The sequence below is a fragment of the Puntigrus tetrazona genome, unplaced genomic scaffold, assembly GCF_018831695.1.
Source record: "Puntigrus tetrazona isolate hp1 unplaced genomic scaffold, ASM1883169v1 S000000750, whole genome shotgun sequence".
NCBI classification, from domain to species: Eukaryota; Metazoa; Chordata; class Actinopteri; order Cypriniformes; family Cyprinidae; genus Puntigrus; species Puntigrus tetrazona.
In genome coordinates this window covers 37,501-52,500 of record NW_025048359.1, presented here as the reverse complement: position 1 = coordinate 52,500, position 15,000 = coordinate 37,501, and the positions used below count along the sequence as shown (strand labels likewise).

The 15,000-nt window shown below is 38.9% G+C and overlaps 2 protein-coding genes across 2 annotated transcripts; both read right to left on the bottom strand.

Moving 5' to 3' along the window:
- Positions 1 to 2,768: 2,768 nt before the first annotated feature.
- Positions 2,769 to 3,521, bottom strand: LOC122335320 (endonuclease domain-containing 1 protein-like). The gene has a single exon (XM_043233157.1). The coding sequence runs from the start codon at positions 3,415 to 3,417 to the stop codon at positions 2,926 to 2,928; it is 492 nt and encodes a 163-aa protein (XP_043089092.1). The 5' UTR covers positions 3,418 to 3,521; the 3' UTR covers positions 2,769 to 2,925.
- A 1,131-nt stretch (positions 3,522 to 4,652) lies between these two features.
- LOC122335318 (endonuclease domain-containing 1 protein-like) lies at positions 4,653 to 6,445 on the bottom strand. Its single transcript, XM_043233155.1, has 3 exons — positions 6,364 to 6,445; positions 5,599 to 5,663; positions 4,653 to 5,357 (listed from the first exon to the last, which is right to left on the bottom strand). The coding sequence occupies exons 1-3, from the start codon at positions 6,443 to 6,445 to the stop codon at positions 4,791 to 4,793; spliced, it is 714 nt and encodes a 237-aa protein (XP_043089090.1). The 3' UTR covers positions 4,653 to 4,790.
- Positions 6,446 to 15,000: the final 8,555 nt, after the last annotated feature.

The window sequence follows — 15,000 nt, the reverse complement described above, 5'->3', positions numbered from 1 at the left end:
AAATTTTTGGTCGAACCGTTCCTTTAAGGATCGCCTAAAGCCCTCAAACATATCAAAGCGGACAGAGGCGGTGGAGTTCAAGCGTTTATTTGCATGACCGTCTCGTACGGCTGCGTGGAGCTCAGCGCATACGGAGATGTGCTTTAACGAATGTACGTGTCGATGTTTGTGCGCGTCCTGTTTTTATAACTCAATCCAGCGGAGGGTCGTGTTCATGTGTGCGTTTTTTTTAAGTACTTTATTTTAGAATAGCAAGTGTAGCACTAAACTGCAACCGTTTGATGCCGAAGACTGTTTCAGCGCGAGATATATAGATTCAGCCTTAAATACAAGACCAAGAGACGTAGCTTTCACCACGCGCCCGCAAGACATTACACACACACACACACACTCTGATATCCACTGTCCGAAATCCCATTTTCAGTCAGAGAATAAGTCATCGGTTTTTTGTGCAATACGTTTCTTTAATGCATGTTATATAATAATCGTATATGGGATAGTTTTCAAGTATATCCGAGTGAAGAATTTCAGAAGCCAATCCAAAAACCTCCAGAACCACCGAAACATTCCGTTGTTGTAAATGGCTTATTTTAAAGGACTTGTTTTATAAGTCTGGCTTTTTAATGCTTGGGGATGTTTTGTTTTTCTTTTGTTCGTTTGTTTTAATGTTTGGTCACTCCTGCCCGTTTTCGAGGGATTTTGACGCGTTCCGCTTTTAGGAGAGGACTGAAAGCACACTGTAGGTGAACGGATGATCGAAACATGCAGGGAGACGAAAGACGCTGCCGAGGTCAGAGGTCATCTGGCGTCTGAGCACACAGGTCGTGAACACTCTTCATTAACGTTAAACACTCTCTAGTCACGTTTGTGATATATCTACACTTTACAAGAACATACGCAGGTCATATTTCACCCTTTGTTTTGCATGACAAGCTTTTTTTAAAAATGATTGAGAACATTTTTTATAATTAGTGTGATGATATAATAAATCCTAAAAATAAATTCATTTTAAAAATTGTATTTAATATTTTTTATTATATTGATAGTTTATTTTCATGCATAAAAATAATGTTATTTAAATTACTACAAACGATTTACTCATTATTATTATTATTATTATAACGTAATCAGAAATACAAATAAATTATTTTTGTCGCTTAATAAATACGTTCTTTGATTTTAAGAACCACAAAGAATCATTTCATTGTCTATGCAAACGTATCATTTATTTATTTTGATTTTGGAGCAGAATATGACCTGTTTATGTTCTTGGTCTCGGGCGTCATTAAATATCGACGCCGAGGCCTAATTCGAGATCAGAAGAAATCCATGCGAATAGATGAGAACTCATTTTGTGTTTTAATATAAACATAGCACTTGAAATTCTTTGAGTTGCTCTTGTTTTTTCGTGATCGATCAGCAGTTGTACTCGTGTGATTTGTGGTCTTTCTCTACTGTGATTGGCTGGCACTGAGAAGCTAAACTCTGCTCCGATTGGTCGAAGTCGCACAGGAGCGCTTCCCTTTAGGTCCACACGGATGTTTTTCTGGTTTGATTTTGTTTTCTGAATCCCGCACGGATGAATCTCACGAACATGAACTGTGCATATTGGTGTATAGTATCTGTCAGCGGTGTGCCTAAATGTACTGTCGATTATATTTTCTTATTTTTCTTTAACAAAGTAAGTCGATTTGAATGTCACGGTCGTTTTAATAGACTGAAGAGGACTCTAAAGGAGTAGAGTGTTTGCGTTATGCTTCTAAAACATTCATTTTGAGCAGCTTTACTCAGTATAACACTAATAAAATTAACTCCAACTCACTGCCCCATTCAGAGTCTTTACTCTGTGTCTGAAGGAATGAATGCTGTCTGACAGAATTCAATCAAAACCTCACGCCTTTCTGAAAAATACCCTCGAAAATGTGAGATTTAAGCATGTTCTTATTTCATCACAACCACGAACACTAATGGAAGCTTATTTCTTTGATAAACGCACACGCTTTGAAAAAAAATACACTTTATTGTCCATCTTTTTTTTTGTATTTTTTTTTAAAAGGCGTCTATGGTGGTAATAATTAAACCAAAACATGAAGCAAAAAAAACTTCATCTATTCTGCCTTCTATATAGAAAAATGAGCTAAAAAGTGAATTAATAAAGAATAAATAAATTAGAAGAATAAATATTCTTTTTATATCTGGTTTTAAGTGAATCTGTGCATCCCTTTTCTTCAGGCCACTGGGCATGCTTGTATTTATATTATATTATATTTTCTTTTTATAAGCTATAAGTTAACCTGCTTTAACGCTACGCGCTCCTATAAATGTGGATACAAATAGTAGACCTACGATAAATAAAAACAAAATATATAACTGTCTATATATAAGACAAAAAGGACTTTATGCTATGCGTATCATATAAACGAAAACAAATGTATTATTATATGCACTTTTTTTTTACTTTTTATGCACATCATTAGACTGGGCTGTTTAACTATTACAATTCAATAATGAGATTGTTTAATTTTAAATGCATTTAAATGTGTATTTAGTAGTTTTTCTATTGGTCCGTTGGTTTTAAATGATCCTCAAATAACCAAAAAACATAGAAATATTCAGTTGTTGTTTAGTGATTAATCTGAGGTCAAAACCACATTGGCTGATTGTTTATTCATCCCATGCTTTATAGAAATCCCTTTTTCTCATTTTCTAAGCCTGTGTGTAATTGCACACACACACACACACACACACACATGCACAAAGTGCAAAAAGTCCCACGTGCCACTATTTGCAATTGCAAGCTTTATTGAAGAAAAAAGCATCTACACACTACTGAAAGAAGCGTTTGCTAGATTTTCTTCCCCAGGATATGAAGACAGAAGAGTACGTTCTCACTAAGCTCTAACCGAAGAAGGTCGTGTATTAAAATTAGACGCAGTTATTGTCAAAAAGGTTTACTTGTTTGCCCCATTCGTTACTTAAGAGTGTTTCTAACTCCTGCAGGCTCTTAGGACGAGTGTCTAAATTGTTATCCCGATTGTTCTTGGCCCAGTCGGCTCCGGAGAACGATGAGTTTCCCAAACGGCCGAGGCAGCAAAAAGCCATCCACTTGTAAGAGGGAATGTTGACTCTTTTATTGAGTTTATCGGGGCCGGGCACGGCTCCAGTCAACACGTAGGTTGCTTTGTTCTTCTGGTAACGACAGTGGTTATCCATCATATCTTTCATGTCTCCTCCTTTTTTAATCCAAGTTCCTGTGCTTAAGCTGTTCTTCTGAGGAATGCTGTTGGTGAGAGTGAATGCAGACTTGGCTGTTTCTCTGTCAGCTGCAAAACGGACCGGAAATAAGTGCCCGGGACTGAGAGCATCGTTTTTATAGTAGTCTCCGGTGATCGCCTGACGGATGAATGGCTCATGCATCCCAGAACCTGCAGGTTCAAGCTAAAGAAACACAGTCAACAACAAGAATAACTCAAAAAGTCAGCTAGCAACTATATAAAGCATCCTCACCTGCGACTCGATCATCCAGGAATCTTGGTTACTTTCTTGTTGCTTTGTACTCCGGTGTATTTGTAAGCGGAGAAAAGAGGGATCCTCAGTGACGTGTCGTAGAGAGTTGCATATTTAGTTTCTTTCTCATACTGTTGACAGATTAGCGTATAATTGCTGTGCTGTGCCTCTGAATCCTTTAGGATGCCGGGGATAACCGGAGGGGTTTCACGGAAGAAAAAGTCTTTGCATTTGCTGAATTTGTCCACAAGTTTAGACGTGACGCACGAAAAACCCCAAACCAGCAGAAGCACAGAGACGCTGGAGATAAAGCGGGCCATCTTCCCTTCAGACGAGAATGCGGTGTGCGCGTCTCTGCTTGACTTGAATACCTCTGACCTGAAACACAAACGGTTTGCAGCATTCACAGCCGCAGTCTCGACTCGAGTCTCACTTTTTTCATACAGTCGTTTCGCTGGAAGCTATACTAAATAAAATGGTGTTAAGTTTTCTTTCACAGCTTCTGACTTGTGAAATAGCTAAAAAAAAAAAAAACATTTAATAAAAAGTACAAACCTGGTGCTTTTCATGCTTATTATCATTAATTATTATTATTATTATAACGTAATCAGAAATACAAATACATTATTTTTGTCGCTTAATAAATACGTTCTTTGATTTTAAGAACCGGGAAGAATGATTTCATTGTCTATGCAAACGTATCATTTATTTATTTTGATTTTGGAGCAAAATATGACCTGTTTATGTGCCTCGGTCTCGGTGCTTTTCATGCTTATTATCATTAACTTAAACTGTTAAGCTGCATTAAATTTCAGTAAAAACACTACAAGTGTGTATAACATTATAATTGATGAATTATAATTTTTTTGTTTTTTTTTAGCTTATCCAAACCTTCAGAAATCATTCTAATATGTTAAGTAATAAATGTAACCATGGTGCACAGAAGAGGCCTGATTAAATACATTTAAAAAAATCTTTTAAAACCCTTTGGTTTATTTCACTTATTGTGACAATAATGATGACAAATGTGACCCTGGAGCACAAAATGATCATTTTGATACGGATTATACTTTTCACGTGTATCCTGGAATGTAAAAATGTGGGAACCCTCAGATTTAAACAGTGAGATGATTCTGATGCAGCAACATCTTCAAAGCTTTATTAGAAAGAAATGCAAGCGTTTACAGACGTTCAGTTTATAACAGCAACTAAAAAACAGAGTTTGAATTCTGGAGAAGCCGAACAAGCATTTTGACAGACCTCTAATCCAACACCAGAAATGATCATTCAGGAATTATTACCCCATTGGAGACATTTGTACAGTTCTTAAACAGCTGCACATTTTTTTTCCATGTTTCATTTAGAAATTGCTGTAACTCCTGCACAGTCTCTTGTTTGATCACGTTATTTTCATTTTTCCGTTCTTGTTCGTTAGGGGCCCAGTAAGCCCCAGAGGCGCACTGTCTATTATTACAGCAGCAGAATGCCATCCACATGTGAGAGGGAATGTTTACCCTGTTGTTCAGTTGGTTTTTGCCAGGTATAGCGCCGGTCAGCACATGGGCTAAAACGCTACCCTTACCCTTATTGTTACCCTTATTGTCAATGCAACGTGTGTTCATGCTAATCTGACTCTCAATTTCCATGCGTTTCCAACTGCCAGAATTAAAGCCTGAATACTGTGGTACAATGTTAGTGAGTGTGAATGTAGATTCGGCTATAAAGGCATCCTCTGCGTGACAGCTGGGAAACAAGTGACCGCGATTAACGTTAAACTCGTTTTTGAAGTAGTCTTCATCGATGGCCTGGTTATTGTAAGGAGCAGTCATGTCATCAACGGGAGGATCAAGCTGTAGATTTCACAAGAAAGAGTTATTAAACACTAGGAGATGAACCATACTCACTTCTAAAATAACCCCTTGAGTCATTACATAAAACGTAAAATGAGAAGAATCTTAATCAATCTATCGATACGTCAAGCTCAAAAAGTGCAAGACTGAATGGCAGAATAACAAACTTTGACATAAAACTGAAGAGCGATTAATAAAGCAGCAGAAAAATGAGGCGTCAGAAAAAAGGCTAAATATTCACCTGCGGCTCGATCTTCCAGGGAATGTTTGGTCTGTCGAATTTTCCTCTTCCTGTGTAGTTGTACGCTGAGAAAACAGGATCCTGCTTTCTGTGTCGAGAGAGTTGCAAAAGTATATCCCGAACCGAAGTTATGTTTTTGACAGATTTTTTTGTAGCGAGGATCAGAGTTGTTCATCAGGATGCCAGAAATCACCGGAGGCCATTTTTCGGAGAAAAAACCACTGCATCCATCAAAAGTTTTTAGGACCTCAGTCGTGCCGAAGGGACAGCGGGACAGCAGCAGCACAGCGAGGACGCTCACGAGAAACTGACGCATGTTCACTCACAAATAAATCACCAAGAAAGAGAAGAAAGAAAATGTTCCCCAAAAAGTATCTGATGAAATGGAAACAGGTGAAATAGCCTCGACTAAATAGTCTTGCAGCTGAGATGGCGATGTTTAATACTGCTGTACACACACACACATACACACACAACAGTCCTGTGAAAAGCACAAATCTAAAAACAGCATGAGTGTTAGTTGATTTTCACACAAATCTGTCCCACAACAAGTAAGCAACACCTCTACACCACATCTATGTGTTTGACAGCTATGCCGTACTATTTTCATTGTGCATTTTTGTCAAGTTTATCTTATAGTCATTAGTAAAAACCTTTTGCCTATTGTGATGAGAGTCCCTAGAGGCAATCGTAACTTGGTAACAAGCACCTAGCACCAGCCCATCACAGGCTGATCGGTCACACCTGCAGCTCTTCCCTACTTACCGATCACCTGTGTACACGGGGACACAGGCCAAGTCCCGGCCCACAAAGTGACGATCTCAGCTGCGCCTAGCACCTGGCCCATCGAAGTCGGGATGTTAAAGGACCTGACGGTTCCCATGTTAATTGGGAGAGCCTTGTCGGGGTTTGACCGCCTGCCAGCCCCAGAGTGAGCCGCAGAGACCCGCACCGGCACCAGCAGGAGAGAAGGTGAGTTCCCCTCCCAAAATCCTAACCCCTTTCTTGATGTGTTTCAACAGGTTAATGGAGGGGGCTAATTTGCCAGGGCCCAGAAGGAGGATGAAAAACTGCTGGCTCCAGGTACGAGTCATTGAAGGGTAGGACGTTCAGCCTGGGCCCCATCCTCTCCTGCATTTCATTATCGACAATGGCCTGCGTTGCTCAGCAGAGGTGGAGGAAAAACAGCTGCAAGTCGTACCCCATACAAAAATCGAGACCATACTGGAACTGGTAAGCACTCATCCTATAGTACTTCAGGGCAGCAAATATCATTCAGTGCATCCGGGACCGTTTCCACCTAGCAGCCGGCAGCCCATCGAACTGTGGTCAAACACATAAAGGAGATGAGGAAAGGTTCGAACAGGTCATGCCATTAGTCCGAGAACACCTCAGCAAAGGCCAGCAAGCACAACAGCGCCACTACAACACGGTAGCCCAACCACAGGAATTCCAACCCGGAGATTGTCCTTGTCCCCACAGCTGCCTGCAAATTCCTGGCTACCTGGCAGGGTCCACGGAAAGGGTTCGGCCAGTCACCTACCGGTTACGTCAGCCCGGACGGTGGAGGGCTATAACCAACTCTACCTCATAAACCTGCTGAGGAAACGGGTTGGGACTGAGGACCAGCTTGCTGACATCTCTCGGCTGCCCAGAAGGAGGAACACCTGATCGGTCAGTTCTCCGATGTGTTCTCCTCTCGCCCAGGGTGAAGCAACATAGTGAAAATTGATATTTAGACGGCCCCAGGAGTCATTGGCCTATCGTGTCCCAGAGGCTATAGGGTATATAGAGACAGCCAAACCAAAAAACGCCTTCTCCACCCCTAGTGATCACTGGCAATACCGGACCCTTCCCTTTGGCCTCCATGGGGCGCCGGCCAATTTCCAGCATATGATGGACATACGTCTTGTCTCAGATCCAGGAAGAAGGGAATACCAGAAGTCGAGCATCGACTCCATGAGAGAAGGAACTAAAGTTGCCTCTTTTATACTTCTCCCAGATAGCAGCGTGTGACCGATCGGCTTCCACGGAGAACCCCATGGACCCACTGCACCAAGAGGGAAAAGAGAGAGCACTGCTGAGCACCCGATTCACCACCCAACTCACCATCTTCAAATATTTCATAATTGTAAATAAAACAACCCTCTGGGGCTTTAATTTGAGCTCTCCTTGTCATGTGACACTTCACCCTGTGACACTATATAGTTATTAAAAGTATGGAATACGGCATTACATCATTGTGAAACCCCACCAGATAAGCAAGTAAAACAATCATTTTTAAGTTCCTTTTGGGACTATCTGCCTTGTTCTGTTCTGTTAACCCAAAGGGGTTATCAATGCTGCTCTTTTTTGCAAAGAACAGAGCCATTCTGCTGAACCAAACTTTATGCGAGTATCTATCCCTTTGACGATCGTAGCCCTGACAGAATTGTAGTTTTGTCTTTGTTTAGTTAAGAATCAAACTGCCACCAAATATCAGCAGTCGATGAATTGCTGCAAAAGTAACAAAAGGACAAAATTATTGCAGAGAGTAGGAATTTAGCATACAAATATTCACATCGTTTTACATGTTTAGAGGGAGCTACTGTAACATACAGTGCCTCTCGCTCTTTAGGCCGTCAGATGGAGATTTCCCTCGAATTCTAGTTTTCCCATAAGCCCCGTACCCGGCACTGATCACCTGCTGCACCTAAGGCTCATTATCTGGGCTACTTAAGTCTTTATTGGCCTCTGTGAATACTTCTGAGCGTTATATCCCTGTTCTTGGAGTTTTTTCTGTTATTGCCTGCCTTCTGACCTTTGCCCGTTTACCGACCATTGTTGCTGGATTGCTGCCTGCCCTGACCCTCACAAGTATTATCTCATGTTTGTCTGCTGCCAGCCCCGATCTCTGCTCTGTCTGTTGACTAAGATTCTGCCTGTCCCTGTCACCTGCGTGTTTTGCGCTCTGTTCTGCAAACATGGTTACTGTAGCCCAGTTAAACCATAGCCACAAATTAACAACGAGTTTGCAACTCTATATAGTTCCACCATGGTGTTTGTGGTAAAAATCTGGTTATACAAATAATCAATCCATTTGATCTTTATGTGACGATGATAATGATGGCCATACAAAAAATATTGTTGTCCGTGGTTTCAAAATCACCATTTTGACTTATTGATTTTTTAGGGTAGTTCTTGATATCAACAATTCTGTTTTCACTAGTTAAAGTTAATATTTGATTGCAGGGATTGGATTTCTACCAGTAACAATTGCTATTTTTGATATCCGCAATTACTTTTCCTAGTTAAAATGCTAATTTAATTGTTGAAATCAAGAATTCAGTTGATGATATCCGTAATTGCATGAAATGTCTTCATAGGCATGCTATTCAAAATCAATTATCAAGAATTAATTTATTTCTAGTAAGAACCTTTATTTTTGATATCAGTAATCATATGGTTACTAGTACAAATGTCCAAGAAAGGGTGATGTTTAACACCGCTGCAAACACACACACGGTCGTGTGAAACCCACAAACCTGAAAAAACAGATCTTGAGTGTTAGTTGATGTTCACACATCATCTGTCTCACAACAAGTCAGCTACAGCTCTACACCACATCTATGTGTTTGACAGCTAGGCCTACGTAAATGACAGCACACGTACATCTAGGAAACCTCTGCATTTATATCTGCAAGACGTATTATTTAGGTTGTTTGCTCATCTGCAATAGTCTATTGGATGTCTCCTTCTAGATGTCAAATAGACGTCCATTGGATGTCTTTAAGATGTTTATGATTTAAGATATATGTAAAACTTGACATCTGTAAGACGTCTGTGAGACGTTTGTAGACAGCAGATGCTTTCCAGATCAAGAGATCTTTGACAGACATCTTAAAGACGTATATCTGGGGTCATGTGGGGCTCTAGGCGAGATAAAAACAATAAGAAAGTACAAAAAAAGACAATTTCAAGCTTTTATGCAAGATTTGACAGTCATTATGGAATTTTCAACTTATAAAACATATCAAGCTTAATATTCATATGTATTTGCACTCCATATACTCCATATAGTCCTGTCCAACCTGCACCACAACCCAGTTATGATGGGGCTTAACTTCCTCACATCAAATAAATGTCACTTCTGGATATTTTTATGATGTATTTTGCAAAACTGTAAAAACTTACCTATACATACGAATTACATACAGCCTAACTCGCACAGCTTTTATCCATTTTCACACAAAATCACTTACAGGTACAGGCCTACATTTTTGATTATTAATGGCTACTTTTCAAACAATTAGTTGCACACTAAAAAAAAAAATAGTTTCAACTTAAAATAACCTGTTACCATGCAGCCTAAAAGTTCTGTTGAGTCAACTAAAATATTTTAGATATCATGTTAATGTAAAAAAACAGAAATTCAGGAGACATTATGTACAGTAGGCATTCCTTTTAATAAATATCCTTGCCAACAGACAGCTCTTAACATGTGGATCTAATCCTCACGTCTAAAACATGTGTCCAAATAGACTAACGTTACACGTTGTGTCTCACCTAGGTGTTAATGCGGAAGAAGACGTTACAGTAATTAAGTTTTTCTATCAGTAATCCTTTTTTGAGTAGTTTTCAAAATTGTGTACTTTTAATTATGTGCTTGAGTACATTCTGAAGGCCCCTGGCGAGGGATTTCTTTGCATGCGTTCTCGTTGTGCCTTCTAGTTGGTGCAACAGGTGTATATATCTTTCATAAAACTGGGCATTGCAAAGAGCATAGAGCTTACGCCCAGCTATTTTTTACGTCTAGCTGGTGCAACCAGCCCCTGAAGCGGTCCAGTGGGGCGTCTGTATGGTCGAACATCCTAGCACCATCTTGAATGGCACCATCAGCTTCGCATTCTCTGTTGTTGTCATGTTCGACAAATTTCTAATTTCAGAAGCTAGTGTCTTTTTGCATGATTGAAAGCATTTATTTGTTTGGTTTAAGGATGTACAATGGTTGTCAAAGACACAGTTGTCAGTGTTGTTATTGTATGTCTTTACTTTTAGACAAGCTTAACGCATGACTTAATAGACACGTATATCCAAAGGCCCTTTCAAGGAAAGTGTTCAGTAGTACCAATTGAGCATTGCGTCAACGCCAAAGCCTACCTGAGCATTGTTGCTGACCATGTCCATCCCTTTATGTCCACAGTGCACCCATCTTCTGATGACTACTTCCAGCTGGATAACGCGCCATGTCATAAAGCGCGAATCATCTCAGACTGGTTTCTCACTGTACTCCAATGGCCTCCACAGTCACCAGATCTCAATCCAGTAGAGCACCTTTGGGATGTGCTGGAACGGGACATTCGCAGATCATGGATGTGCAGCCAATTAATCTGCAGCAACTGCGTGATGCTATCATCTCAATATGGACCAAAATCTCTGAGGAATGTTTCCTGTACCCTGTTGAATGTATGCCACGAAGGATTCAGGCAGTTCTAAAGGGGGTCTAACCCGGTACTAGTAAGATGTACCTAATAAAGTGGCCGGTGAGTGTACATATATATATACACACACACGTACATATATTGTCGTGGGAAAAGGATGGCCGATAATACTTCTATAATCTAAGTAATGTAAACATAGCAATAATCAGCAAAGACACTTGTTGGTGGAAAACGATAGATAAAAGTTTGGTTTTCTAATGCATATAACAAATATTTTTCCATAATGGAATATTAATAATTTCCTTCGTGACAGCCACAAATCATGAAAAGTTATTTCTTTAATAAACGCTGTAATAAACAAATGTTAAATAAGTAAAAAGAAATGAAAAGCGGCCAAATCCATCAGCAGACACCGGAATATTTCCTGAGTGACTGCAGGATCACAGACTGTGTCTAATTTCATCTGCTTTCTCTGGGGTCTGGTTTTTATTAAAACAAATATTTATGCATTTCAGGTTCGGGTATGAAGTTATTCGGTTCAATTCAGGTTGACCCGAGAAGACCTCTAAGATGCATGAGCAAAATCATTTTAAAACACCTTTCTCGTCATTTAATCGTTAATTTGGACAAATAATTATAAGAAATATATACAGAAACATGTATATCAGAGCTAATCTGAAGAGCATGTACCGAACTGGACAGCACAAAAACAACTTCCAGTAGAAAATGCGATTTTTGCAAGATAAAAGATGGATATGTGCTGCATTTTTGTATTAAATTAATTAGAAATGTCCCCTGATTTAAAAAAAGCCATCATTGTTTGAAGTGAAAATGAATGATAAATGAGTAAAATATATAACATGTACCGAGTGCTGTAATGTTAAAACAGATGTTAATGTTATGTATGTAACGTTAAAAGAGAAAATGAATCATTCATAGTGCCATCTTTAAAGTTTAGAAAACATCACGACGTCAGATTATTACATTTCAGAGGCTATTATCATTTTGCATGATTGAAAGCATTTATTGGTTTGGTTTTATGTTACATACAGTAGTTGTCAGTGTTAATGACAGAAATCTGGCGTTGTTGTTATTTCGTGCCATCTTCACATTTAGACAAGCTTAACTAATGCAGGACTCCACAGACACGCGTTTCTAGTGCCCTTGAAGCAAAAAAAAAAAAAAAAAAAGAAAGCATTTCAAAAATAAATATATATAAATAAAATAACAATAAATTAAGCGTTAAATTACTATTATTGCTAATTGCATGCGCTTTTGATTAAAAGCACAGTTTCATGATTTCAACGAATCGTCGCGCCCCTTTTCATTTCTACCGAAAAAGAACTAAACCCTGCCCAAATTTCTGCTGCCAACGACATCAAGTACTGCAAGAAAGGTTTCTCCTCCTCTCACTGAGGCTGAATTTCCCCCGTAACGAACAGATCCATACATTCGCCGTTAAACGGAGCGTATTCTGTATTGTACATGCTCTTCAGGAACTCCTGCAGCTTTTCAAGACTCTGCTCAGTGATGCTTTTGGCTTTATCATCGCTCTCATCATCGTCACGCCAGCCCAGTGAGCCAGGGACTCCCATTTTCTGCTCTTACTGTTGAAGCAGCAGAAGGCTGTCCACATGTGCGAGGGAATGTTTACCTTCTCCTCCAGCAGTTTATTGGAGCTCGGCACGGCTCCCGTCAGCCCGTAGGCCAAGATCTGATTGTTGTCCTTTTCATCCCTGCATTGAGAATCCATTACGCTTTTAACATTTTTGCTCCATGCGCCCCCAGCTCCCATCGTTAAATCGGTCGACCTGAGGAAAACGATATTGATCATATCGCATGTAGATTTGGCGGCGTCTCACGTCCGCTGCATAGGACATGGGAAATATGTGACCCCGGGTCAGATGTAGCTGGTTGTTGTGGTAGTATTGTTCTGTGTTTTCCAGCTACGGAACAAATCATTGAAAAAAAAGAGAGAATAAGTGAAATGCTCGAAGCTTGAGTGTGTGAAATCTGTTAAATAAAGTGCCTTAAAACTGTTTTTTGGGTTGTTGGTTGTTTGGGAGGCTATTTTTTTTTTAAATAGCCAATATGGAAGTTCCTATGGAATGGGAAGTTCCATTCAAAAAAGTTTGTTATCTTATGATCTTATCGAGTTATTATATCAAGGATCATTATTTAAGGATGCAATGTTATTATACTTCCATGTAAATTTCACATTCACAAACACAAGTGTAGGAAACAACAGGAATCTGTAAGAAACATTACCCCGGGTGGATCTTCCAGTTTCTCTTTGCGTGCGTTGAAATCGGTTGATCTGCCTGTATATTTGTAAGCTGGAAAACGGGAATCCTGTTTTTGTGTCGTGAGAGAGCTGCGTATCTGTACATGTTATTCGCTTCCTGACAGATCGCTTGGTATTGGTTCTTATTCTTTGAAACCGATTTCTCCAGGATGCCCGAATCGTTGGAGCGTTCCTTTCAAAAAAAGTCACTGCATGTACTGAATGAATCTACAAAGTCAGACCTGATGAAGGAAAGCCCAACGCCAGCAGCCCAGAGACGAAAAACAGACGCATCTTCACCTTGAAGTGAGCGTAGAAATGTCTCAAATGATGCGACCCTCTGTTTTTACAGACATCTTATCTCCTCTTTTGTTATCTGCGGCTTCCAGCGAGGTGTGCATTTAAACAAAAAAGGCTCTGCGCATCAGCGGTGAAAGAGTGAGGCGAGTAGATTATCGCAGATTATCACTAGACGCTCACTACTACGTTTGCATCCGACGCTCATTCGCTTGAATCCAGTCACTGTCTGCAGCTGAGCGGCCCAATGCACATGTACACACTCATCCTACATTATGTAAATGTAGAGTTTAGAGTTTAATGCGTTCTGTTAGATCTATGAAAACGAACAAACTTAGATCTTATAAGTAACCATAATGCAAATGATCTGGAGAAGAAGAACTCTAGTTCACTTAGAAGTGCACTTTCTCTCTCTTTTTCTTGCTTCTAATTGTGTTTAATTCCAGAAGAACCATCTCTTTTTGTAACAGATTCTTCAAAAGTTCTTTATGGAACCATTTAGACAAAAAAGGTTCTATGACTTCATTAAGCACCTTTATTTTTAAATACATTGTTGCATTGTCATTGTATTCTTCTACTTTATTCTGTTCAGTGCTTTGATGCAACCTGTGTTGTTAAAAGCGCTATATAAATAAAAATGATGGATTGATTGATTGATTGATTGAAGGCTGCTTTTATAGGTTTGCTCTGCATTTATTTATTCATTTATTTTCTCATAAGATTCTATCATAAGAATTGTGAATGTATATGTATTTACAATATCATCATTTTTTAAATCATTTGTGATGGTACTCGATGGGAAAAACATAAAATTACATTTAAAAATAAGTTTACATTTTTTTTTTGGTAAAATAGCATTTTTAAACTAAGATATGTGTGTGTGTGTGTGTGTGTGTGTGTGAAAAACTAAACAGTAAATTCAAGAAAATATTAGAAATAAACACATGACAGTACGATTGAAATGTCAAAATGGATTTTAAAAAATCAATAAAATAATAAGAATAAAAATAAAAATAAAAAGAATGTAATTTTTTGAAGACTATTCAAACGGTTTCTTCAAAAATATTATTGTAAAATACTGAAAATATGCACAAATACGTTCTAATTAAAACTGTAAAATCTATAAATTACAATCGTAGCAGTTACCTGTAATAATTACAGTGTGACTGATTAAAAACAATGTCCGTGTTTTTGCTGAAGAAATGAAATAAGATGTAGAATTTCTATCGCAAAAAGGTGGCCAAAATTGGATATTTGAATTTTGGTCTATATTACACTATATTTTGGTGTAGATTTGAGCAATTATCAGCCCTTTGTAGGCATTTGTATTAATGTAAATGATATATTTTGTACTAGATGATATATTTTTACAGTGCTATTCAATGAAACCACCATATACCA

Coding starts and splice junctions, on each gene's coding strand:
- LOC122335318 (XM_043233155.1), bottom strand. CDS start 6,445: ATGGGCCAGGTGCTAGGCGCAGCTGAGATCGTCACTTTGTGGGCCGGG. Junction 5,664..6,363: donor CCCGTGTACACAGGTGATCG/GTAAGTAGGGAA, acceptor CTGTTTTCTCAG/CGTACAACTACACAGGAAGA. Junction 5,358..5,598: donor CCTGGAAGATCGAGCCGCAG/GTGAATATTTAG, acceptor TGAAATCTACAG/CTTGATCCTCCCGTTGATGA.
- LOC122335320 (XM_043233157.1), bottom strand. CDS start 3,417: ATGCATGAGCCATTCATCCGTCAGGCGATCACCGGAGACTACTATAAA.